This window comes from Hemiscyllium ocellatum, chromosome 4, assembly GCF_020745735.1.
Source record: "Hemiscyllium ocellatum isolate sHemOce1 chromosome 4, sHemOce1.pat.X.cur, whole genome shotgun sequence".
Taxonomy (NCBI): Eukaryota; Metazoa; Chordata; class Chondrichthyes; order Orectolobiformes; family Hemiscylliidae; genus Hemiscyllium; species Hemiscyllium ocellatum.
Genome location: NC_083404.1, coordinates 139,571,090 through 139,594,203, shown reverse-complemented (window position 1 = coordinate 139,594,203; position 23,114 = coordinate 139,571,090). Strand labels below are relative to the sequence as shown.

The 23,114-nt window shown below is 47.0% G+C and overlaps 1 protein-coding gene across 1 annotated transcript in view; it reads left to right on the top strand.

Moving 5' to 3' along the window:
• Nucleotides 1–23,114, top strand: part of impact (impact RWD domain protein) — a 49,285-nt gene that overhangs the window by 10,085 nt on the left and 16,086 nt on the right. Inside the window, exons 4-7 of the mRNA XM_060824537.1 lie at nt 1,208–1,270; nt 6,781–6,866; nt 9,176–9,298; nt 22,096–22,190. Of these exons, the coding sequence (XP_060680520.1) occupies nt 1,208–1,270; nt 6,781–6,866; nt 9,176–9,298; nt 22,096–22,190 (367 nt within the window). The remainder of the gene's footprint in view (nt 1–1,207; nt 1,271–6,780; nt 6,867–9,175; nt 9,299–22,095; nt 22,191–23,114) is intronic.

Sequence of the window (23,114 nt, the reverse complement as noted above, 5' to 3'; positions counted from 1 at the left end):
GTGAGAAGCAGCTGAAAGAAAGTAGCTTCCCAGCTCAGCTTTCCTGTTTCTGGGGAGGAAACTTTTGCTGTTGGACCAGTGTAGGACTTATGAGAGCAGATGGACCAGGGCTCTGTGACAAGCCTCCAAAAGTGTTGGACTGGGGAAAGACAATACATGATCTCAGTCAGAAGAATATCAATGTGTTATAAGTTCTGGTTTGCAACTGATCTTGATTAACCACAAGTGACACTGTGGCTGAGTGATTGACCCTGCTGCATCACAGCACCAGGCACCCAGGTCCTGTTCTAACTTCAGGCGACTATCTGAATGGAGTTTACACATTCTCCCTGTGTGCGCTTAGGTTTCCTCTGGACGCTCTGGCTTCCTCCCACAGTCCAAGCTTGTGCAGGTTGGGGTGGATTGGCGATGCTGAGTTATCCATACTGTCCAGAGCTGTGGAGGCGAGGTGGTTTAGCTATGGAGAATGCAGGGTTACAAGGATAGGGGTGGTGGATCTGGATGGGATGCTTTTCAGAGGGTCAGTGTAGATGAATAGGGCCAAATGGCCTATTTCCACACTGGAGCGATTCTATGATTCCAATTAAACTTTGAACTGCAAACTATTGACCAGAAAAATAAAACACATACTGTTTTCGGAGAAAAAAAAATGATGTTATAGAGCTGTTTGAGGATCAGACAGTTACGAGGAGAATTTGACTAGATGTTCAGCCAACTTTCAGAATAAATGGTGTGAGGATATGACTGATGCTCCAGCAAGGCATAAGTGAGGACTGCGGATGCTGGAGCGTCAGAGTCTAGATTAGAGTGATGCTGGAAAAGCACAGCAGGTCAGGCAGCATCCGAGGAGCAGGAAAATCGACGTTTCGGGCAAAAGCCCTTCATCATGTCACAAGCTTCTGGAAGGTTTTTGCCTTAAACGTTGATTCTCCTGCTCCTCGGATGCTGCCTGACCTGCTGTGCTTTTCCAGCACCACTCTAAGCTTGACTCTGATGCTCCAGCAAGCGGAGCTTTTCTGATTGGTTGAGAGACTGGAGGTGGAAATTTAAGCTCAAAACAGACCATTTGTCTTTCTAATTGCTGGCTGTGCTTAGAAAGCAAGTAGTATTCGTTTTAACACCTCTACTATATTGAACCAGATAAACAATTGTGTTTCCTTTAGGAGCGTTAAACATTTTGTTTGATTTTTATTTTGGTTGATTTTAGTGCATCATGGTTGAGAGGACAAGAACGTACAGCTCTTTCGAACAGCTTGGAGGAAATCTATCTGTAAGTTGATTATTCTTTCATAAGATGTGGATGTCACCGGCAAGATCTTTGAAATGAGTGGGTTGCTTCCATCATTTAAGAGTCAACCTCATTGCTATGGGTCTGGCATCACATGTAGGACATACTAGATAAGGACAGCAGATTTCCTTCCTTAAAAGGTTTTACAACAATTGTCACTATTAAAATAGCCTTCCAAACAAAAAGCAATTCATATTTCACCTTCTGCCATGGAGGGATTGGAACCCATGTCCTGAAAACATTAGCCTTTGTCTCTGGGATTACTGCTCCAAAGACATTTCCACCGCACCACTCCCTCCCCAATTCTCCTCATTCTTCTCTATTGTCCATATCCCCTCATACCGTGAGGTCAAAGATCTATCCAGTTTCTCGTGAACAAACTCAGCATTGGCACGTTGACAAGACTCTGAGGGAGAGAATTCCAAAGATTTACTACGCCCTGTTAGAAGTAATTTTGCCTGAATTTTGGCCGCCGTGTTTCAGGTTGCTCAGTTGGGAATTGCGGGGGGAGGAAAGGGGCTAGGAGGTGAATGATCTGGGTTTGGAAAACTCCCAACTCCCACACCCGACTCGAATGTGTCCTAAATGGTTAAATCTTTATCCTGGAGGTGGGTGGTGGGGTGTGGCTGAATTCAGGCCCCCACCCTGAGGGGGATGGTTTCAGATGTAACCTTAGAAGTGGTGGGTGGGGGGGTTGGTGTGGTGTGTGGGTGTTGCTAGGCTCCTTAAAGGACCATTCCTCAGTGTCATGGGGCTGTATCCCAGTTACAACCCCTGATACTATCTCTCCACTCACTTCTTGACACCCCCCCAAACCACATCCATGTCAAACCATGCCAAACAATACGCCTCTACACGCCCCAATGATCCTTTCCAGCCTCCAAAGCAGCCCACTTAATTTCCCCTCAATGAGCCCTCATCACCCCCATGCCCAGTATTGCCCTTATGTTAAAACAGTACTAAGCCCATTCATCCCACCCAACACACTCTGCCCTTACGGCCTCAATGCAAACTCACCCAGTACCCCCATGGGCAGACCTCAAGAGTCATGATGAGGGAAATTTAATACATTTCTAAGTGTCTATTGCAGATACCACTACAGAATTGTCGTAATATTTTAAATCCTTGAAGGATACAAATAGTTAATTGTTGGTGTAAAGCATGAGCGTTTCTGAAAGAAGACATTTTTGTCTTGCACTCATCAGGACAATTTAAGACCATAAGACATAGGAGTGGAAGTAAGGCCATTCGGCCCATCGAGTCCACTCCGCCATTCAATCATGGCTGATGGGTATTTCAACTCCACTTACCCGCATTCTCCCTGTAGCCCTTAATTCCTCAAGATATTTACAAGAGTATCAATTTAAAGAGAAAATCACCATTTGCACAGTCCGAAAGGACAGTGCTATTTGTTTCAAGATTAGAGTGGTGCTGGAAAAGCACAGCAGGTCAGGCAGCATCCTCCTGCTCCTCGGATGGTGCCTGACCCACTGTGCTTTTCCAGCACCACTCTGATCTCCAGCATCTGCTGTCCTCACTTTTGCCCAGTTCTAATTGTTTGACAAGTGCACCCATGAATGGGGCTTAATCTATCACCTTCGATCCTGAACTGAAAATGTGTTGCTGGAAAAGCGCAGCAGGTCAGGCAGCATCCAAGGAACAGGAAATTCGACGTTTTGGGCAAAAGCCCTTCATCAGGAATAAAGGCAGAGAGCCTGAAGGGTGGAGAGATAAATGAGAGGGGGGTGGGGGCGGGGAGAAAGCAGCTTAGAGTGGGGGAGAGGATGAAGATGATAGGTCAGAGAGGAGGGTGGGGGAAGGTAGCAAAGAATACAATGGGTGGATGGGGGAGGGGATGAAGGTGATAGGTCAGAGAGGAGGGTGGAGTGGATAGGTGGAAAAAAGATAGGCAGGTAGGACAGGTCATGGGGACAGTGCTGAGCTGGAAGCTTGGAACTGGGGTGAGGTGAGGAAAGAGGAAATGAGGAAGTCCACATTGATGAGCTGAAAATGTGTTGCTGGTTAAAGCGCAGCAGGTCAGGCAGCATCCGAGAAACAGGAAATTCGACGTTTCGGGCAAAAGCCCTTCATCAGGCTTTTGCCCAAAATGTCGAATTTCCTGTTCCTAGGATGCTGCCTGACCTGCTGTGCTTTAACCAGCATCACGTTTTCAGCTCTGATCTCCAGCATCTGCAGACCTCACTTTTTACTCGAAGTCCACATTGATGCCCTGGGGTTGAAGTGTTCCGAGGCGGAAGATGAGGCGTTCTTCCTCCAGGCGTCTGGTGGTGAGGGAGCGGCGGTGAAGGAGGCCCAGGACCTCCATGTCCTCGGCAGAGTGGGAGGGGGAGTTGAAATGTTCAGCCACAGGGCGGTGTGATTGATTGGTGTGGGTGTCCCAGAGATGTTCCCTAAAGCGCTCTGCTAGGAGGCGCCCAGTCTCCCCAATGTAGAGGAGACCGCATTGGGAGCAATGGATGCAATAAATGATATTGGTGGATGTGCAGCTAAAACTTTGATGGATGTGGAAGGCTCCTTTAGGGCCTTGGATAGAGGTGAGGGAGGAGGTATGGGCGCAGGTTTTACAGTTCCTGTGGTGGCAGGGGAAAGTGCCAGGATGGGAGGGTGGGTCGTAGGGAGGCGTGGACCTGACCAGGTAGTCACGGAGGGAACGGTCTTTGCGGAAGGCGGAAAGGGATTGGTAGGGAAATTTATCCCTGGTGGTGGGGTCTTTTTGGAGGTGGTGGAGATGTCGGCGGATGATTTGGTTTATGCAAAGGTTGGTAGGGTGGAAGGTGAGCACCAGGGGGCATTCTGTCCTTGTTACGGTTGGAGGGGTGGGGTCTGAGGGCGGAGGTGCAGGATGTGGATGAGATGAGTTGGAGGGCATCTTTAACCATGTGAGAAGGGAAGTTGCAGTCTCTAAAGAAGGAGGCCATCTGGTGTGTTCTGTGGTGGAACTGGTCCTCCTGGGAGCAGATACGGCAGAGGCAGAGGAATTGGGAATACGGGATGGCATTTTTGCAGGAGGTAGGGTGGGAAGAGGTGTAATCCTGGTAGCTGTGGGAGTTGGTGGGTTTGTAAAAAAATGCCGGTCGTCATTAATGGAGATGGAGAGGTCCAGGAAGGGGAGGGAGGTGTCAGAGATGATCCAGGTAAATTTAAGGTCAGGGTGGAATGTGTTGGTGAAGTTGATGAATTGCTCAACCTCCTCGCGGGAGCACGAGGTGGCGCCAATGCAGTCATCAATGTAGCTGAGGAAGAGGTGGGGAGTGGTGCCGGTGTAATTACGGAAGATCAATTGTTCTATGTAGCCAACAAAGAGACAGGCATAGCTGGGGCCCATGGGGTGCCCATGGCTACCCCTTTGGTCTGGAGGAAGTGGGAGGATTCAAAGGAGAAATTGTTAAGGGTGAGGACCAGTTCGGCCAAACGAATGAGAGTGTCGGTGGAAGGGGACTGTTGGGGACGTCAGGAGAGGAAGAAACAGAGGGCTTGGAGGCCCTGGTCATGGCGGATGGAGGTGTAGAGGGATTGGATATCCATGGTGAAGATGAGATGTTGGGGGCCGGGGAAACGGGTCTTGGAGGAGGTGGAGGGCGTAGGTGGTGTCCTGAATGTATGTGGGGAGTTCCTGGACTAGGGGGAATAGGACAGTTTTGAGGTAGGTAGAGATAGGTCAGTGGGGCAGGAGCATGCTGAGACAATGGGTCGGCCAGGGTGGTCAGGCTTGTGGATCTTGGAAAGGAGGTAGAATCGGGCAGTGTGGGGATCCCGGACTATGAGGTTGGAAGCTGTGGGTGGGAGATCTCCTGAGGGGATGAGGTTCTGTATGGTCTGGGAGATGATGGTTTTGGTGATGGGGGGTGGGGTCATGGTCAAGGGGGCGGTAGGAAGAGGTGTCCTCGAGTTGGTGTCTGGCTTCAGCGGTGAACAAGTCAGTGCATCAGACTACCACTGCGCCCCCTTTATCCGCTGGCTTGATGGTGAGGTCGGGATTGGAGCAGAGGGATTGGAGGGCTGTGCGTTGTGAGGGTGAGAGGTTGGAGTGGGGGAGGGGGTTGGACAGGTTGAGGCGGTTAATGTCCCGGTGGCAGTTGGAAGTGAAGAGGTCGAGGGCAGGTAATAGGTCAGTGCGGTGTGTCCAGGTGGATGCAGTGTGTTGGAGGTGGGCGAAGGGGTCCTCGGAAGGTGGGCGGGAATCTTGATTGTGAAAGTAAGCTCGGAGACGGAGGCAATGGAAGAATTGTTCGATGTTACGGCGTGTATTAAATTCATTGATGCGTGGACGGAGGGGGGGTGATGGTGAGTCCTTTGCTGAGGACTGATCATGCGTCCTCAGTCAGGGGGAGGTCTGGGGGGGATGGTGAAAACTCGGCAAGGCTGGGAGCTGGGATCTGGTGTGGGTGTGGAGCTGGGAGTGGGGGCGGAGCCAGTAACTGGAGTGGGTGTGATGGTGGGGGGAATGGGGGTAGAGTCATGAGCAGGGGTGGTGTTCCCCTCAGGGTTCTGGGGGTGCGGGGATGGTGACAGTGGGATCTGTAGGGGGCATGTCAGCAGAATGCAGGTGAGTGGGGGCGGAAGTGGTGACAAACACGGCAGTATGGGGGGGCAGAAGTCACTGAGCATGTTACATCAGCGATGATGTGAAGGGTGGAAGTGATGTCACGTGTGGTGCATAAGGAATTGTGAGGGGCTGAAGTGGCTGTGGAAGCGGCCATGATGGGGGCGGAAGTGACGTCATCAATCAGCGTGGAGATGGTGGCTGCACCAGCCACCTGGCTAATGGCATCCGAGCAGTTCCAGAGGCTGGGGGAATCTTCTGGAATGTTTGAGGAGCGCTGATTATGGAGGTGGGTAGATAAACATTTGTTGTACTTACAGTTTTTGATAGTTGAGTTTTAAACAAAATCTGGTGGTTAATTGTCAATCATTATTAGCTAGTACATTTCTTGGTGAACATTTTGGAATTTATAGGAATTGATCCACTTTATCTCTGGCAGATTAGACCATGTAGAATTTATATATCCCAATGAGTGCATAGGTACAAATTACAGTCCACTGATCAGTAACCTTCTCTCATGTAGTATAAACTTATATTTGTATTCTTGTGAATTGTCCTGATCAACAGCTTTGTTAAAATGTCTTTTTTTCCCCCAGCAAATGCCCTTTAAGTACTTAATCACTTCTGAGATCACAAAATTGTCCTCATAGCCCCTCATCAAAGACACTAGTTTCTTCTTACTAATTATTGCTCTCTTAAGTGTGAGTTCATAAGTCCCCCACTGTGATAGTGGTAGATTACAGAAACATTCAGGCACCACCATTCCAAGTTGCTAAAAAAAAATAAAATCGCAAATGCTGATGAACCAAATGGTCTCCTGTGCTGTATTGTTCGATGGTTCTACAATAAACTTTCTGTTTGATGTTGTCAAACAGTTGGAGTCGTGCCTAGGCTGACTGAACGTTTTCATTTAATTAATGTCTTTCAGGCAGAACCTGGGAGAATGCATATTGTTCCTCTGGGTGGGAACGATTCGAGACTTCCTTCTCCTCAAATCCCAGTCAGCTGATGCAGGTAATCGCCAAATCCTGTTGTGTGTTATTACTGATATTCTATTTCTGCACCTGCACATACACTTTAGCAGCTCTTTGTTGTATACTGCTTACTGGAAAGTGGTTTGAACCAAATCCCTCCTTTTACAAATAGTGTCAGTTATGACCATCCAATGAGCGGGGCTCATAATAGTATAAACAAGTCAGGAATCAAGGTGAACATTTTGGAATTTATAGGAATTGATCCACTTTATCTCTGGCAGATTAGACCATGTAGAATTTATATATCCCAATGAGTGCATAGGTATTGGGAAGGTAGTGCACAGTGGTATTGTCACTGGGCTAGTTATCCAGATGCTTGGTCTACTACCTGGAGGCATGGGTTCAAATCCCACTACAGCCAAAGGTGGAATTTAAATTTAGATAATAAGTTGGTGATGGTGACCATGAAGGCACTGTAGATTATTGTAAAAATCCAGCTGGTTCACTGATGTCCTTTAAGGAAGGAAATTTGCCATCCTTACCTGGTCTGACCTACATGTGACTTCAGACCTACAGCAACTTTAGAGGCATTTAATATTGGATAGGCATATGGATGAGAATGGGATAGTGCAGGGTGGGTAGACTTCAGGTTGGTTCCACGGGGTGGCGCAACATTGAGGGCTGAAGAGCCTGTACTGCGCTGTAATGTTCTGTTTGTCTGTCTATCTATCCTAGATTCATACAGGACAAAAAAGACCCTTCAGCCCGTGAAGTGTGCACCATAACTACCACCAGAAGTGCACTAATCCCAGTTCCAGCATTTGTCCGTATCCATCAATGTTATGATATTTGAAGTGCTCATCTACATTTTTGTTAAAGGTTGTAAGGTTTCCAGCCTCTACTACCTTCCCAGGCAGTGCATTCCAGATTCCCACCACCTGCTGAGTAAAAAAGATGTTTCTCAAATTCCCTCTGAATCTCCTGCCCCGACCCTAAAACAATGCCCTCTCGTGACTGACCCCTCAATTACCCTGGGCAGCACGGTGGCACAGTGGTTAGCACTGCTGCCTCACAGCGCCAGGGACCCGGGTTCAATTCCCGACTCAGGCGACTGACTGTGTGGAGTTTGCACGTTCTCCCCGTGTCTGCGTGGGTTTCCTCCGGGTGCTCCGGTTTCCTCCCACAGTCCAAAGATGTGCGGGTCAGGTGAATTGGCCATGCTAAATTGCCCGTAGTGTTAGGTAAGGGGTAAATGGAGGGTGGGTTGCGCTTCGGCGGGTCGGTGTGGACTTGTTGGGCCGAAGGGCTTGTTTCCACACTGTAAGTAATCTAATCTAATCTACGTGTGACTCTAAACCTACAGCGATGTGGTCTATTCTCATAGATTCATATAGTGCAAGTAATACCCTTTCACCCATCTAGTCTTCACCAGCATAACTACCAGCACCACCGCTATAATTATATACACCTCAGTCACCTCTCAACTGCCCTCTGCAATGGCTAAGCGAGCCAGTAAATTCAAAGGGCATGCAGGGATGGGCAACAAATGCTGGTCTTGCCAGCAACACATCCCTTGCAAGAATTTGTTAAAAATTATGGCTTGTATAAATGTGGTAATGGTATAAATTATAGACGTATGTGTTTGTGAACATGCAAGTATACATTGACTTGCTCAATCACTCACTCACTAAGGAATTCAGCGTGCAGAAAGTGATTTGAAAATCATGGAATGCTTAAAGGTGAAAAGAAGGCCATTTGGCCCATTGCGTCCCTGCCAACTTTTCCCAAGTGTGTCCCACTCCCTGACCCTTTCCCATAGCTCTGTGACATTTCCCCCTCCTGGTGGTTATTCAAATCCCTTTTAAAAGCCTCAACTGCACTTGCCTGTGCCACCCCAGCCCTGAAGGAGAGTTATGTCAGACTTGAAACATTAACTCTGTTTCTCTCTCCATAGATGCTGACAGACCTGTTGAGTTTTGTCACCACTTTGTGGTTGTATCAGTCGGTTAATGAGGAATGGATGTTCTTGCAGTTTCTGCTCTGACAGAATGACTTACCTTGGGAACCCAGGTGCAGGGACTGCGGCAGTCTGATTTCTCGTTCTCTGGGCATTCATTCATTTTGTAGGCAGTATGCAGGATCCTTCCCAAAAATCTGGGTTTTGAGAGGTCTAGGGACTGCTTTGGAATATTGTCTGGTGGTGAAGGAGAGTGTGGATATCTGAACTAAGATGTTTGAAAGGAAAGGAATAATGACTTGGATTTTGTGTTTAAATTTCTGTCCTTCATCTAGAAGAGAGTGGGACAATATTTTTTTAAAGTGTAGACTTTACTACATTGTTTCTGACAGTTCCAGAAACACGGAAAACAACAGAAGAGGCTGAAGTGAATGATCAAGATGATTATTTTCTTGTGTGTCAGACACCTCCTCAGCAATTAGCAGCGGATGTGGATTTTCCAGAAAGCTCAGAAGGTAAGCTACAAAGAAATCCTTATTCTTACTCAGTGAGCAGGACTATGATACAACTCCATCAGTGATGAAAATTTACATTTATATAACATATTTTAATTGCGCAAACTATGAGGGCCCTTCAGAAAAGCGAGCAGCAAACAAGGCCTCTGAGTAGACTGCTCATCGCCTCTCTCTCAATCTTACTTCATTTTAAAAAAAAGGACAAAATACACCTCTTAAAGCTATTGCATCATCAAACTAGGGAGCGAATGAGGCAACAAGGGAAGTCAGGGATAGCGTACAAGCAAAGGTCGTGAGTGTGGTACTGGAAAAGCGCAGCAGGTCAGGCAGCATCCAAGGAGCAGGAGAATTGACATTTCGGGCATAAACCCTTCATCAGGAATTAGGCTTGTGGGTCGGGGGGCTGAGAGATAAATGGGAGGCAGGGTGAGGCTGGGGGGGGAAGGTAGCTGAGAATGCAATAGGTAGGTAAAGGTGGGAGAGAACGTGATAGGTCGGGGAGGAGGGTGGAGTGGATAGATGGGAGAGACGATGGATAGATCAAGAGGGCGGTGCTGAGTTGGAGGCTTAGGACTGGAATAATGTGGGGGGAGGGGAAATGAAGAAACTGGTGAAATCCACATTGATCCTGTGTGGTTGGAGGGTCCCAGGGCGGAAGATGAAACATTCTTCATCCAGGTATCGGGTGGTTCAGATTTGGTGATGGAGGAAGTCCAGGACCTGCGTGTTTTTTGCGGAGTGGAAGGAGAAGTTGAAGTGTTCAGCCACGGGGCAGTGGGGTTGGTTGGTGTGGGCGTCCCAGAGATGTTCTCTGAAACCATCTGCAAGTTGGTGTCCAGCCTCCCCATAGAGGAGACCACATTGGGTGCAATGGATAGCGTAGATGACATTGGTGCCAGGATTACCAATTCCACCATAGAAAATCCCAGATGGACTCCTTCTATAAAGATTGCAATTTCCCCCCTCACTTGGTCGATGATGCCCTCCAGCGCATCTCCTCCACTTCCCGCCCCTTGAACCCCACCCCTCCCACTGCAACAAGGACGGAACCCCTTGGTCCTCGCCTTCCACCCCACCAACCTCCGTATACATCGCATTATCCTTTGCCATTTCTGCAATCTACAAGCTGACCCCACCATTAGGGATATATTTCCCTCCCCATCCCATCAGCGTTCCGGAGAGACCATTCCCTCCATGACTCTCTTGTTAGGTCTATGCCCCCCCCCACCAGCCCACACCCCATTCCTGGCACCTTTCCCTGCCAATACCGGAAGTGCAAAACCTGGGTCCACACCTCCCCCCACCTCACCTCTGTGCAAGGCCCCAAAGGATCCTTCCACATCTGACAGAAATTTACCTGCACCTCCCCCAATGTCATCTACTGTATCCATTGCACCCGGTGTGGTCTCCTCTACATCGGGGAGACGAGAGGTCTACTTGCAGATTGTTTCAGAGAACATCACTGGGACATCCACACCAACCGATCCCAGAGCCCCGTGGCTAAACACTTCAACACCCCCTCCCATTCCGCCAAGGACATGCAGGTCCTGGGCCTCCTGCATCGCCACACCCTAACCACCCAATGTCTGGAGAAAAAACACTTCATCTTCCGCCTCAGGACCCTGCAACCAAATGGGATTAATGTGCATTTTACAGTTTCCTCATTTCCCCTTCCCCCACATTATCCCAGTCCCAACCCTCCAACTTGGCACCGCCCTCTTGACCTGTCCATCGTCTCTCCCATCTATGCGCTCCACCCTCCTCTCTGACCTATCACCTTCTCCTCCACCTTCATCTACCTATTGCATTCTCAGCTACCTTTTCCCCCAGCCCCACCATCCCCCCATCCTCCCCATTTATCTTTCAGCTCCCCCACTCCCCACCTCCCCGGCCCACAAGCCTCATTCCTGATGAAGAGCCTATGCCTGAACTTCAGTTCTCCTGCTCCTCAGCTGACCTGCTGTGCTTTTCCAGCACCACCTTCTCGACTCTGATCTGCAGTCCTCACTTTCTCCGATAAAAGCAAAAGCATACCACATGGTGAAGATTAATGAGAAACCAGAGAATTGGGAAAACTTTAAAAGCCAGCAGAGGATACCTAAACAAGCAATAACAAGGAGGGGGTGAAATATTAGTAAGCTGGTCAGAGTTTTTTTTAGATATCTGAAGAGTGGACATTGTACTGCTGGAAAATGAGGCTGGAGAAGTACTAATGGGGATCAAAGAAATGGTGGAGAAATTGAACAGGTACTTTGCGTCAGTTTTCATTGTGGAAGGCACCAGCAGCATACCCGAACTTCAAGAGAGTCAGGGGGCAGAGGTGAGTGTAGTGGCCAGTCACTAAGGAGCAGGTGCTGGGGAAGCTTGAAAGGTCTGATGGTGGATGAATACTGGGTGGATAAATACTCAGGACCAGATGGGCTGAAGAGGTAGAGTCATAGACATATACATCACAGAAACAGTCCCTTCGGTCCGACTAGTCCATACTGACCAGATATCCCAACCCAATCTATTCCCATTTGCCAGCACCCGGCCCATATCCCTCCAAACCCTTCCTGTTCATATACCCATCCAGATGCCTCTTAAATGTTACAATTGTACCAGCCTCCACCACTTCCTCTGGCAGCTCATTCCACACACGCACCACCCTCTGTGTGAAAAAGTTGCCTCTTAGGTCCCTTTGAAATCTGTCCCTCTCGCCTTAAAACTGTGCTGTCCAGCTTTGGACTCTCCAAACCCTGGGAAAAGACTTTGGCTATGTACCCTACCCATGCCCCTCATGATTTTATAAACCTGTATAAATTTACCCCTCAGCCTCCGATGCTCCAGGGAAAACAGCCCCAGCCTATTCAGCCTCTCCCTGTAGCTCAAACCCTCCAACCTTCCAACCTGGCAACATCCTTATAAATCTTTTCTGAACCCTTTCAAGTTTTACAACATCCTTCCTATAGCAGGGAGACCAGGATTGAATACAGTATTCCAACAGTGGCTTAACCAGTGTCCTGTACAGCCACAACGTGACCTCCCAACTCCTGTACTGAATACTCTGACCAATAAAGGAGAGCATACTAAATGCCATCTTCATGATCCTAGCTACCTGAGAGTCCACTTTCAAGGAACTATGAACGTGCACTCCAAGGTCTCTTTGTTACACTCTTCAGCAGCAGTCTCAGGACCTTAAGTGTACAAGTTCTGCCCTGATTTACCTTTCCAAAATGCAGCACTTCACATTTATTGAAATTAAACTGCATCTGCCACTCTTCGGCCCATTGGCCCATCTGATCAAGATTCCATTGTACACTGAGGTAAGCTTCTTCAGCTCCACACCTCCAATTTTGGTGTCATCTGCAAACTTACTGACCATACCTGCTATGTTCACATCCAGATCATTATATAAAATGATTTAGAGAGGTAGTACAGTCAGAGACATTAGGCACATTTTCACGACTGCTGGACAAGCACATGGACAGCAGTAAGTTGAGGGGTGTGTAGGTTAGGTTGATCTTAGATTAAGGTAAATACCCGACACAACATCGTGGGTCGAAGGGTCTGTACTGAGCTGTACTGTTCTATGTTCTGTGACAAAAAGCAGTGGACCTTGCACTGATTCTTGTGGCCCACCACCGGTCACAGGTCTCCAGTCTGAAAAGCAGTGCAGAATGGGAAAGCTGAAGAGGTTGTAGATTCATTGGTAGTGATCTTCCAGGAATCGCTTGGGTCAGGAAGGGTCCCAGAGGACTGGAAAATGGCTAACACAGCACCCCTGTTTAAGAAGGGAGGGAAGTAGAAGACAGGAATCTGTAAGTCGGTTAGTCCTATCTCAATCTTTGGTAAAATTTTAGTGTTCATTATTAAGAATAAGATTGTGGAGACTTGGAAGTGCATGGCAAAATATGGCTGAGTCAACATGGCTTTGTTAAGGGGAGTCATGCCTGACAAATCCATTAGGATTCTTTGAGGAGGTAATGAACAAGTTAGATCAAGGAGAGCCAGTGGATGTGATCTATTTGGATTTCCAGAAGGCCTTTGACCCAAGAGGCTGCTAAATAAGAAGAAATGTCATTGACCGTTAACTGCCCTCTGAGATACCCCAGAAAGCCATTCAGTTCCAGGCAATTAGGGATGGAGTACAAATACTGGCCTTTGCCGGTGATGCCAACCTCCCATGAAAGAACAAAGAAAGATCTCAGAATTCTTATGGTGCATAATGAGACCATTCGGCCCATCGTGCCTTTACTGGCCCTTCAAACGAGTGTTATACCCAATGTCAATCTCCTGCATTTTCCCCATATTCCCGCACTTCATTTCTATCCAAATACACATCCAGTGCCCCTCTTGAACATCTCAGTCGAACCTGTCTCCTGTCCATTCCACACCCTAACTACTTGCTGGGTGAAAGAGGTTTTCATACTTCAATGCCACTTTTGCTGATCTCATTAAATCCCTTGTTCCTTTTGACAAACCAGAACCGTTTCTCCCTGTCAACAATATACAGCCCACTGATGACATTGAAAGCATCACTACCAGATCTTCTCTCTGTGTCTCTCTCACTAAGGAGAACAAAGCCAGCTTCTTCAAGCTATCCTGATCACTGAAGCTTCTCATCCTTGGAACTGCTAATGTAAACCATTTCTGCGCTCTCTCCAAAACATGCATATCTTTCCAATAATTTGGCATCTGGAACTGTACACAATGCTCCAACTGAGGTCTAAAAAGTGCCCTGTGTAAGTTCAACATCATCCACTTGCTCTTGTACTATATACTCCTATTAGTAAAGCTGAGGACACTGTGCTTTATTGAATGCTCTCTCCACCTATCCTACAACTTTCAATGATCTGTGCATATATCCATCCAGGTCCCTCTGATCCTGCGCTCCCTTTAGAATTGTACCCCCACCTATTTTACATTGTCTTTCAATGTTCTTCCTATCAGAACGCATCATCTCACTTCTTCATGTTGAACTTAGTCTGCCATCGACAAACCCACTCCACCACCTTGTCCATGTCCCTCTGGAGTCCTCTCACAGTTTACCCATTCTTCCAGGGTATTTCTGGTTCAAAGCCCAGCCGTGATGTCTGGTAAAATCTAAATTCGGTTACTAAAGAAAATCTGAAATTGAAATCTAGTCTTGGTGATGATGACTATGAAACAATTTTCAATTGTTCACCAATGACCTAACGGGAGGGAAATCTGCCATCCTTACCCAGTCTGGCCGATATGTAACATTAGTCCAGGATTGATTCTGATATGGCAGAGGAAGCTACTGAATCTGAGGGGCAATTAGGGATGGGCTCCAAATGCTGGCCTTGCCAGCGATGGTCTCGCCACATATAAATATTCAAAAAATCAATTGTAGTGTTTCCCAAGTTACAACAGTGATGATACTAATAAAAACTTCATTAACTGTGAAGTTGTGGAAAGTACTATTCATTTTAAAAATTCATTTGCTGGATCTGGACCCTGATGGTCAGACCAGCATTTATTGCCCATCCCTAATTGCCCACAGAGGGTAGTTAAGAGTCAACCACGTTTCTGTGGGTCTAGAGAAACATATAGGCCAGACTGGGTAAGGTCAGCAGATTTCCTTCCCCCGAAACACATTAGTGAACCAGATGGATTTTCTGACAATCAACAACAGTTTCATGGTTGTCATTAGACTCCCAATTCCAGATTTCTAACTGCTAGGATGGGATTCGAACCAGTGTCCCCAGAGCATTTCCCTGGATCTCTGGGTTAATAGTCTAGTAACAATACCACTCGGTCATTGCCTCCCTGATAAATGCGAGTATGGCTTTTCAATCAGCTCATTGAGTCTGTGCTCAGGAAAGAACCATCCAGCCTTATTTCACTCCCCAACCCTCATCCTCTAGTCTTGCAGGTTACTACGTCTCATGTGGACAACAAAGTGGTTTTACAAAGTGATGAGGATTACTATCCTGACCTCCCTCAGGCACTGGGTTCCAGATTCTCATCACCCTTTTGAGTTCAAAAAGAAAGCACCTTGCAAGGTTTGTGAAGGTTTGTAGCTCAGGTTGAGGTTTAGGGTGTAGGTTTACTCGCTGAGCTGTAGGTTTGATATCCAGATGTTTCATTACCTGGCTAAGTAACATCATCAGTGGTGACCTCCAAGTGAAGCGAAGCTGTTGTCTCCTGCTTTCTATTTATATCTTTCTCCTGGATGGGGGTTCCTGGGGTTTGTGGTGATGTCATTTCCTGTTCATTTCCTGAGTGGGTTGATAGATGGCATCTAGATCTATGTGTTTGTTTATGGCGTTGTGGTTGGAGTGCCAGGCCTCTAGGAATTCTCTGGCATGCCTTTGCTTAGCCTGTCCCAGGATAGATGTGTTGTCCCTGTCGAAATGGTGGTTTTTTTTGCATCCGTGTGTAGGGCTACGAGGGAGAGAGGGTCGTGTCTTTTTGTGGCTAGCTGGTGTTCATGTATCCTGGTGGCTAACTTTCTTCCTGTTTGTCCTACGTAGTGTTTGTGGCAGTCCTTGCATGGAATTTTGTAGATGACGTTGGTTTTGTCCATGGTTTGAACTGGATCTTTTAAGTTTGTTAGTTTTTGTTTGAGAGTGTAGGTGGGTTTGTGTACTACTAGGATTCCGAGGGGTCTTAGTAGTCTGGCTGTCATTTCTGAAACTTCTTTGATGTATGGTAAGGTGGTTAGGGTTTCTGGCTGTGTTGGGTCTGCTTGTCATGGTTTGTTCTTGAGGAATCTGCGCACTGTATTTTTTGAGTATCAGTTCTTCTTGAATACATTGTATAGGTGGTTCTCCTCTGTTTTTCGAAGTTCGGCTGTGCTGCAGTATGTGGTGGCTCGTTGGAATAGTGTTCTGATACAGCTTTATTTGTGTGTGTTGGGATGGTTGCTGGTGTAGTTGAGTATTTGGTCAGTGTTTGTCGGTTTTCTGTATACGCAGGTTTGTAGTTCTCCCTTGTCCTGTCTTTCGACCGTGGCATCCAGGAATGCGAATTTGTCGGTTTCTTCCTCCTTGGTGAACTTTATGCCTGTGAGGGTGTTGTTGAAAACGTTAAATGTCTCTTCTATCTTGTTTTGTTTTGTGATGACAAAGGTGTCATCTACGTAGCGGACCTAGATTTTTGGTTTGATGGTTGGTAGAGCTGTTTGTTCTAGTCTTTGCATTACTGCTTCTGCTATGAATCCTGATAGCGGAGATCCCCTGGATGTGCTGTTGGTTTGTTTGTAGATTATGTTGTTGAAGGTGAAGTGGGTGGTGAGGCACAGGTCCACTAGCTTCATGATGTCTTCGTTGGTAATGTGATTGATGGTGGTTGGGGTGTGTGTGATGGTCTGTTCTAAAAGTGTGGTAAGTGTTTCCTTTGCCAGGTCGATGTTGATGGAGGTGAACAGTGCTGTTACGTCGAATGAGATCATTGCTTCGTCTTACTTCTATTTTGGTGTTTTTGATGATTTTTAGGAATTCCTGGGTGGAGTGGATGGAATGCTGTGACTCTTCTACTAGGTACTTCAGTCTTGTGTGTAATTCTTTGGCCAGTCTGTAAGTTGGTGTTCCGGGTAGTGAGACTATGGGTCTGAGGGGAGTTCCTGGTTTATGGCCTTTTGGTAGTTCGTAGAATCGTGGGGTGTTGGTCCCGGCGGGTTTCATTTTCTGGAATTCCATCTTGTTTAATTGCCCGGAATTGTGTAATTTTCTTCGGAGATGTGCAAGTTTGTTTCCTAGTTGTGGGGTCGGGTCTAACCCCACCTGTTGGTAGTGTTGGTGTCCGTGAGTAGTGCATTGGCTTTCTCGATGTAGTCCCTTCCGTTCAGGATGACTGTGAGCTGACCTTTGTCTGCAGGTAATATAACGATGTTTTTGTCTTTTTTTGAGGTTTCCTAGGGCTTTCTTTTCTTGTGTGTTCAGTTTGTTTCCTTCCCTCTTTCAGCTCAGAGTAGGTGCACCTGTCTGTCTGATAGTTTGTTGTGTTTCTTCCATGAGATTGTTGTCCTTCAATGTGGTCTCTAAAGCCACTAGGAAATCCTTCTTATCAGCGTCTCGGTAATTGAAATTTAATCCTTTTGACTAGTCCCGCTTCTTCTGTGTCTGATAGGGTCCGGCCTGATAAGTTCTTTATCCATGCCCCTGTGTTAGCGGTTTTGTGTTTTATTTTTGTGAGTTTGTCCAGTTTTTTCTTCAGGTCCCAATTTTTCTTTATTTGTGTTTGTCGTTGTTTGGTGTTTATGGCTCGTTTTACCGCGTCTGTCCATTCTTGATTTGTTGCTTGTTTGAATAACGGTTTTTGGCGCGCAATTTCCCAGTTGTATTTTTGGAGTCTGTGGTGGGCGTCATTGATTAGTCTCGGAGCATTCTGTGGCCGTTTCGTTCTGTTAAACTTCTGATTTGAGGTGTTTTTATCGACGGGTTATATTGGAGACATTTTGGCAGTACCTGTTTTCTCAAACATTTGTGCAGGAAGTACAGTTGTTCGCGGGTAGAACTCTCTCAGATGGAATTCCTTTCTCATCTTTGGGCCAGTTGTAGCGTGTTGCGTCCATAGATTTTAGCAAGGTTTGTGAAGGTTTGTAGCTCAGGTTGAGGTTGAGGGTGTAGGTTTGCTCGCTGAGCTGTAGGTTTGATATCCAGATGTTTCATTACCTGGCTGTGGTAACATCATCAGTGGTGACCTCCAAGTGAAGCGAAGCTGTTGTCTCCTGCTTTCTATTTATATGTTTGTCCTGGATGGACAAAGCACCTTCCCAACTCCCAACTACTCTTTCCAACAATTGCTTTCGATCTGCGGAGGAACCTCTATTATCCGAATGCCAATTATCCGAAAATCAGATTATCGGAAGGAGATCTCGAGGTCCTCGCAGAAACATTTCATCAAAGACATGTGTCCAACACTGATCGCTTCTTTTGTTTACAGTGGTTGAAAGTGCTACCGAGAACAGTCCTGGACTGATGGGAGCGCAGGCACCATCTCTAAATTTTTTAGATTCCCTACAGTGTGGACTTCTGCCCAACAAGTCCACACCAACCCTCCAAAGAGTCACCTACCCAGACCCATTCCCCTACATTTACCCCTGCACCTAACACTACAGGCAATTTAGCACAGCCAATTAACCTAACCTGCACATTTTTGGACTGTGGGAGGAAACCGGAGCACCCGGAGGAAACCCACGCAGAAATTGGGAGAATGTGCAATCTATCTATCCCTCCCCCTCTCCCTCTCCCCCTCTACCCCCTTTTCCCCAGATAATCTCTCCAACATTGTCCCCTACAGGGCAGAGGTGGAACCAAATGTTGCAGTAGAAAGGGCTGTCTTTGTATACGCGTGCGCCCTATTTGGAGACTCATCGCCCAGAAGGCAGCAGCAGTCTTGTTGGTGTCCAGTCCACTTGCCGTGGGTGGGGCGGACGAGGGCTCGCGTACGCCGTGCTGCTGCTAGTCTCCTGAAAGGGGAACAGACTTAATAGAAAACTCCAAGCCCCAGCCGAAAGGCATCGAATCGATTAACTGATTCCTCAATTATCCGAACCAAATAGTGCCCGCCCATCTCGTTTGAATAATCGACGTTTCCCTGTATATCTCTGGTCATTGATCTCCCGGGGAGTAGTAACAGAACCGTTTTACCCGTTGTATCTGGGCCTATCATTATTTATCCATTTCAGCCATCTCTGCTCCAGAGAAAACAGCTCCAGCATTTCCCCAACGGTAAAACTCTTCACTCCAAGCAACATCTCCCACTGTTCTGCCTCTACTGCAACCATATCATTGGGAATCCTGGAATGATACAGCACAGAAAGAGGCCAGTCAGCCCATCACCTCTGTGCTGGTGCTTTGAAACAGCAAACAATTCACTCCCCTGCCTAACTCTTTCCCTGTGGACCTGTGAAATTTTTGCTTCAAGTATTTATCCATTAGCTTTTGAAAGCTGGAATTGAATTTTGCATTGCCTTTCCAGACAGCGCAGTCCAGATCCTAACAACCTGAGTTAGAAATTATCCTATATCCCCGCTCTGAGACATTTGCAGATTACCTTCAATCTGTGTCCTCTGGTCACTAGCCCTCCAGCCAGTTCTCTTGGATATTAAAACCCCTCATCATTTTAAAGCAAGCTTTTACTCGTACCTCATCCCTCATCGCGTGTTAGCAACCAAAGAATCTTCAAATGTGATCAGATCTCAAAGCAGGATTGTAACTCTCAATCTAACAGGAGAAATTTTGGAATAATCAGGCAGAAAATGTGCAGGGACGGGGAGTGGAAAGAAATGGAATAGTTCTTTCAAAGAATTGGCATTGTGATGAGGAATAGAATGGCCTCTTGTTGTCCTGGATGGTGCCATGGGTTTTCTGAAACAATGTAGTAAGTGGAGCAGACACTGTCCGTTTGGTCCCTCTGTTCTGTAAGGATATGGTTGATAATCCACCCCTCTCTCCCTTCCAGTAAGGCAAATTGAAGGTTGTAAAGAACAATACAGCACAGGAACAGGCCATTCAGCCCTCCAAGCCTGTGCGGCCACATTTTGCCTTTCCATACTATAACTATCTTACAGGATCCACATCCCTCTATTCCCTTCCTATTCATGTCTTCATCCAGGAGTTTCTTGAATGCTGCTATTGTATTCGCTTCCACCACCACCTCTGGCAGCACATTCCAGGCACTCACTGCCCTTTCCTTGTCTAATCTTGTACTTAATGCCCCTTCCAGCAAAGACAAGCATGCCATAGGCCATTTTTACTACCTTATCTACCTGCACTGCCACCTTCAGTGATCTGTGGGCCTGCACACCCAGATCCCTCTGCATATCATTACTCCGAAGGGTTCTGCCATTCACTGTATAATTTCTGCCTGTACATGATCTTCCAAAGTGCATCACCTCACATTTGTCTCCATCTGCCATTTTTCTGCCCATGTCTCCAACTAGATCTCATGGAATACAGGGAGAACTAGCCATTTGGATACAGAACTGGCTCAAAGGTAGAAGACGGAGGGTGGTGGTGGAGGGTTGTTTTTCAGACTGGAGGCCTGTGACCAGTGAAGTGCCACAAGGATCGGTGCTGGGCCCTCTACCTTTTGTCATTTACATAAATGATTTGGATGCGAGCATAAGAGGTACAGTTAGTAAGTTTGCATTTGACACCAAAATTGGAGGTGTAGTGGACAGCAAAGAGGGTTCCCTCAGATTACAACAGGATCTGGACCAGATGGGCCAATGGGCTGAGAAGTGGCAGATGGAGTTTAATTCAGATAAATGCGAGGTGCTGCATTTTGGGAAAGCAAATCTTAGCAGGATTTATACACTTAATGGTAAGGTCCTGGGGAGTGTTGCTGAACAAAGAGACCTTGGAGTGCAGGTTCATAGCTCCTTGAAAGTGGAGTCACAGGTAGATAGGATAGTGAAGAAGGCGTTTGGTATGCTTTCCTTTTTGGTCAGAGTATTGAGTACAGGAGTTGGGAGGTCATGTTGCGGCTGTACAGGACATTGGTTAGGCCACTGTTGGAATATTGCGTGCAATTCTGGTCTCCTTCCTATCGGAAAGATGTTGTGAAACTTGAAAGGGTTCAGAAAAGATTTACAAGGATGTTGTCAGGGTTGGAGGATCTGAGCTACAGGGAGAGGCTGAACAGGCTGGGGCTGTTTTCCCTGGAGTGTTGGAGGCTGAGGGGTGACCTTATAGAGGTTTACAAAATTATGAGGGACATGGATAGGGTAAATAGACAAAGTATTTTCCCTGGGGTCGGGGAGTCCAGAACTAGAGGGCATAGGTTTAGGGTGAGAGGGGAAAGATATAAAAGAGACCTGAATGGCAACTTTTTCACGCAGAGGGTGGTACGTGTGTGGAATGAGCTGCCAGAGGATGTGGTGGAGGCTGGTACAATTGCAACATTTAAGAGGCATTTGGATGGGTATATGAATAGGAAGGGTTTAGAAGGATATGGGCCAGGTGCTGGCAGGTGGGACTAGATTGGGTTGGGATATCTGGTCGGCATGGACAGGTTGGACCGAAGGGTCTGTTTCCGTGCTGTACATCTCTATGACTCTTTGATCTGTATCCTGATGTATCCTCTGACAATACTTCTCACTATCCACAACTCCACCAATCTTTGTATCATCTGCAAACTTATTAAATAGATGAGTTTTATTTTCCTTCAAATCCTTACGTAGACCACGAACAGCAGAGGACCCAGCGATAATCCCTGTGGAACACCAGATAATGGGGAAAAGACAGGGAAGTGGAATTAGCATTACCGGATCAGCCAAGATCTCAATGAATTATGGAACAAAGTTGATGGGCTGAATGGCCTGCTTCTGCTCCTACATATAATGGTTTCCTTCACTGTTTTCGCACTGCCCCCACAAACACCTCTCACCATCCCTATCTCTGTTAGTTCACAAACCTATCACTCTCAGACTTGAATACAGGCAACAACTGAGCCTCTACCTGGGGTAGGGAATTTCCAAAATTTTGTCGGTCAAGTGTATGAAGAAATCTGCCCTTTGGATAAGTACATGTGTGGGCAAGGTTTGGAGGGTTAGGGGCCGGGGGAGGCAGGTGCAACTAGTTTAGTTTGGGGTTACGTTCGGCATGGACTGGTTAGATCTGCAAGATCTGTTTCTGTGCTGTATGACTATGACTCTGTAAGCCATCAACCCCTCACCCTGAGCCTGTGACCCCTGGGTTTTAGACTCTGCAGCCAGGCCTGTTCGAGCCCTCTCAGCTTACACCCTGTCGTGCTGTCCCTGTTGGATCACGGTAACTCAGGGCGGGTAATGGAAATACAGTTTGACCTGTATCTCATCGCATCATTCTTCCATCAACTTCCAGTCGAAGAACTTCCTCAAATAATTCACGGAGAACCAATCACTGATCGGAGGAGTACATTTCAGGCCCATCTATCTCCTGTAGTGACACCTAACCAGGTAGGTACTTGGGAAACTTGCTAAGATGTATGTTCATAAAAGGAAGAAAGAATTACAGGGATTCATAATATTTTTTTTTCTGTGTGTTGATGGGAGGGTGTGTGTGTCTCTAGATTGGCTGTTGTTTATTGGCCCTATCCTTTCCTGCCCTTGAGAAAGTGAGCTGCCTTCTTGAACCACTGCAGCCCATTTTATTAGCTACCTTCACAGACTCACATACATTCACTCACTCTCTCTGTCACTCTCTCTCTCTGTCACTCTCTCTCTCTGTCACTCTCTCTCTCTGTCACTCTCTCTCTCTGTCACTCTCTCTCTCTGTCACTCTCTCTCTCTGTCACTCTCTCTCTCTGTCACTCTCTCTCTCTGTCACTCACTCTCTCTGTCACTCACTCTCTCTGCCATTCTGCCCCACACACACACACACACACACACACACACACACACACACACACCCCCCACACTCTCACATGCATTCACTCACACTCCATCTTTCTCCCATTTAGTCGTGCACATGTGTGTATACACTCACTTTCTCGTGCTCCCTTGTGTTCTCACACATTTGCTCGAGGTCTCTCACACGTTCACTCACTCCAGGCTTCTGACCCAGCACCAGCGAAGGATATATTTCCAAGTCAGGGTGGTGAGGGGCTTGGAGGGGAACTTGCAGGGGGTGGTGTTCCCATGTATCTGCTTGCCTTTGTCCTTCTAGATAGAAGTGGTCCAAGCATAGAGAATTCTAGAGAAACTCAGCAGGCTTGGCAGCATCTGTGGAGAGAGAAAAACTGTTTTGAGTCAAGTATGACTCCGTAGCTTTTTGGTTTATTTTTGTTGGATGGAAGTGGTCATGGGTTTGTCTTTGAAAGTTCTTATGTAATGGCCTTCGACCACAGAAACTACAGTTAATTCGTCTCATGTCACCTTCAC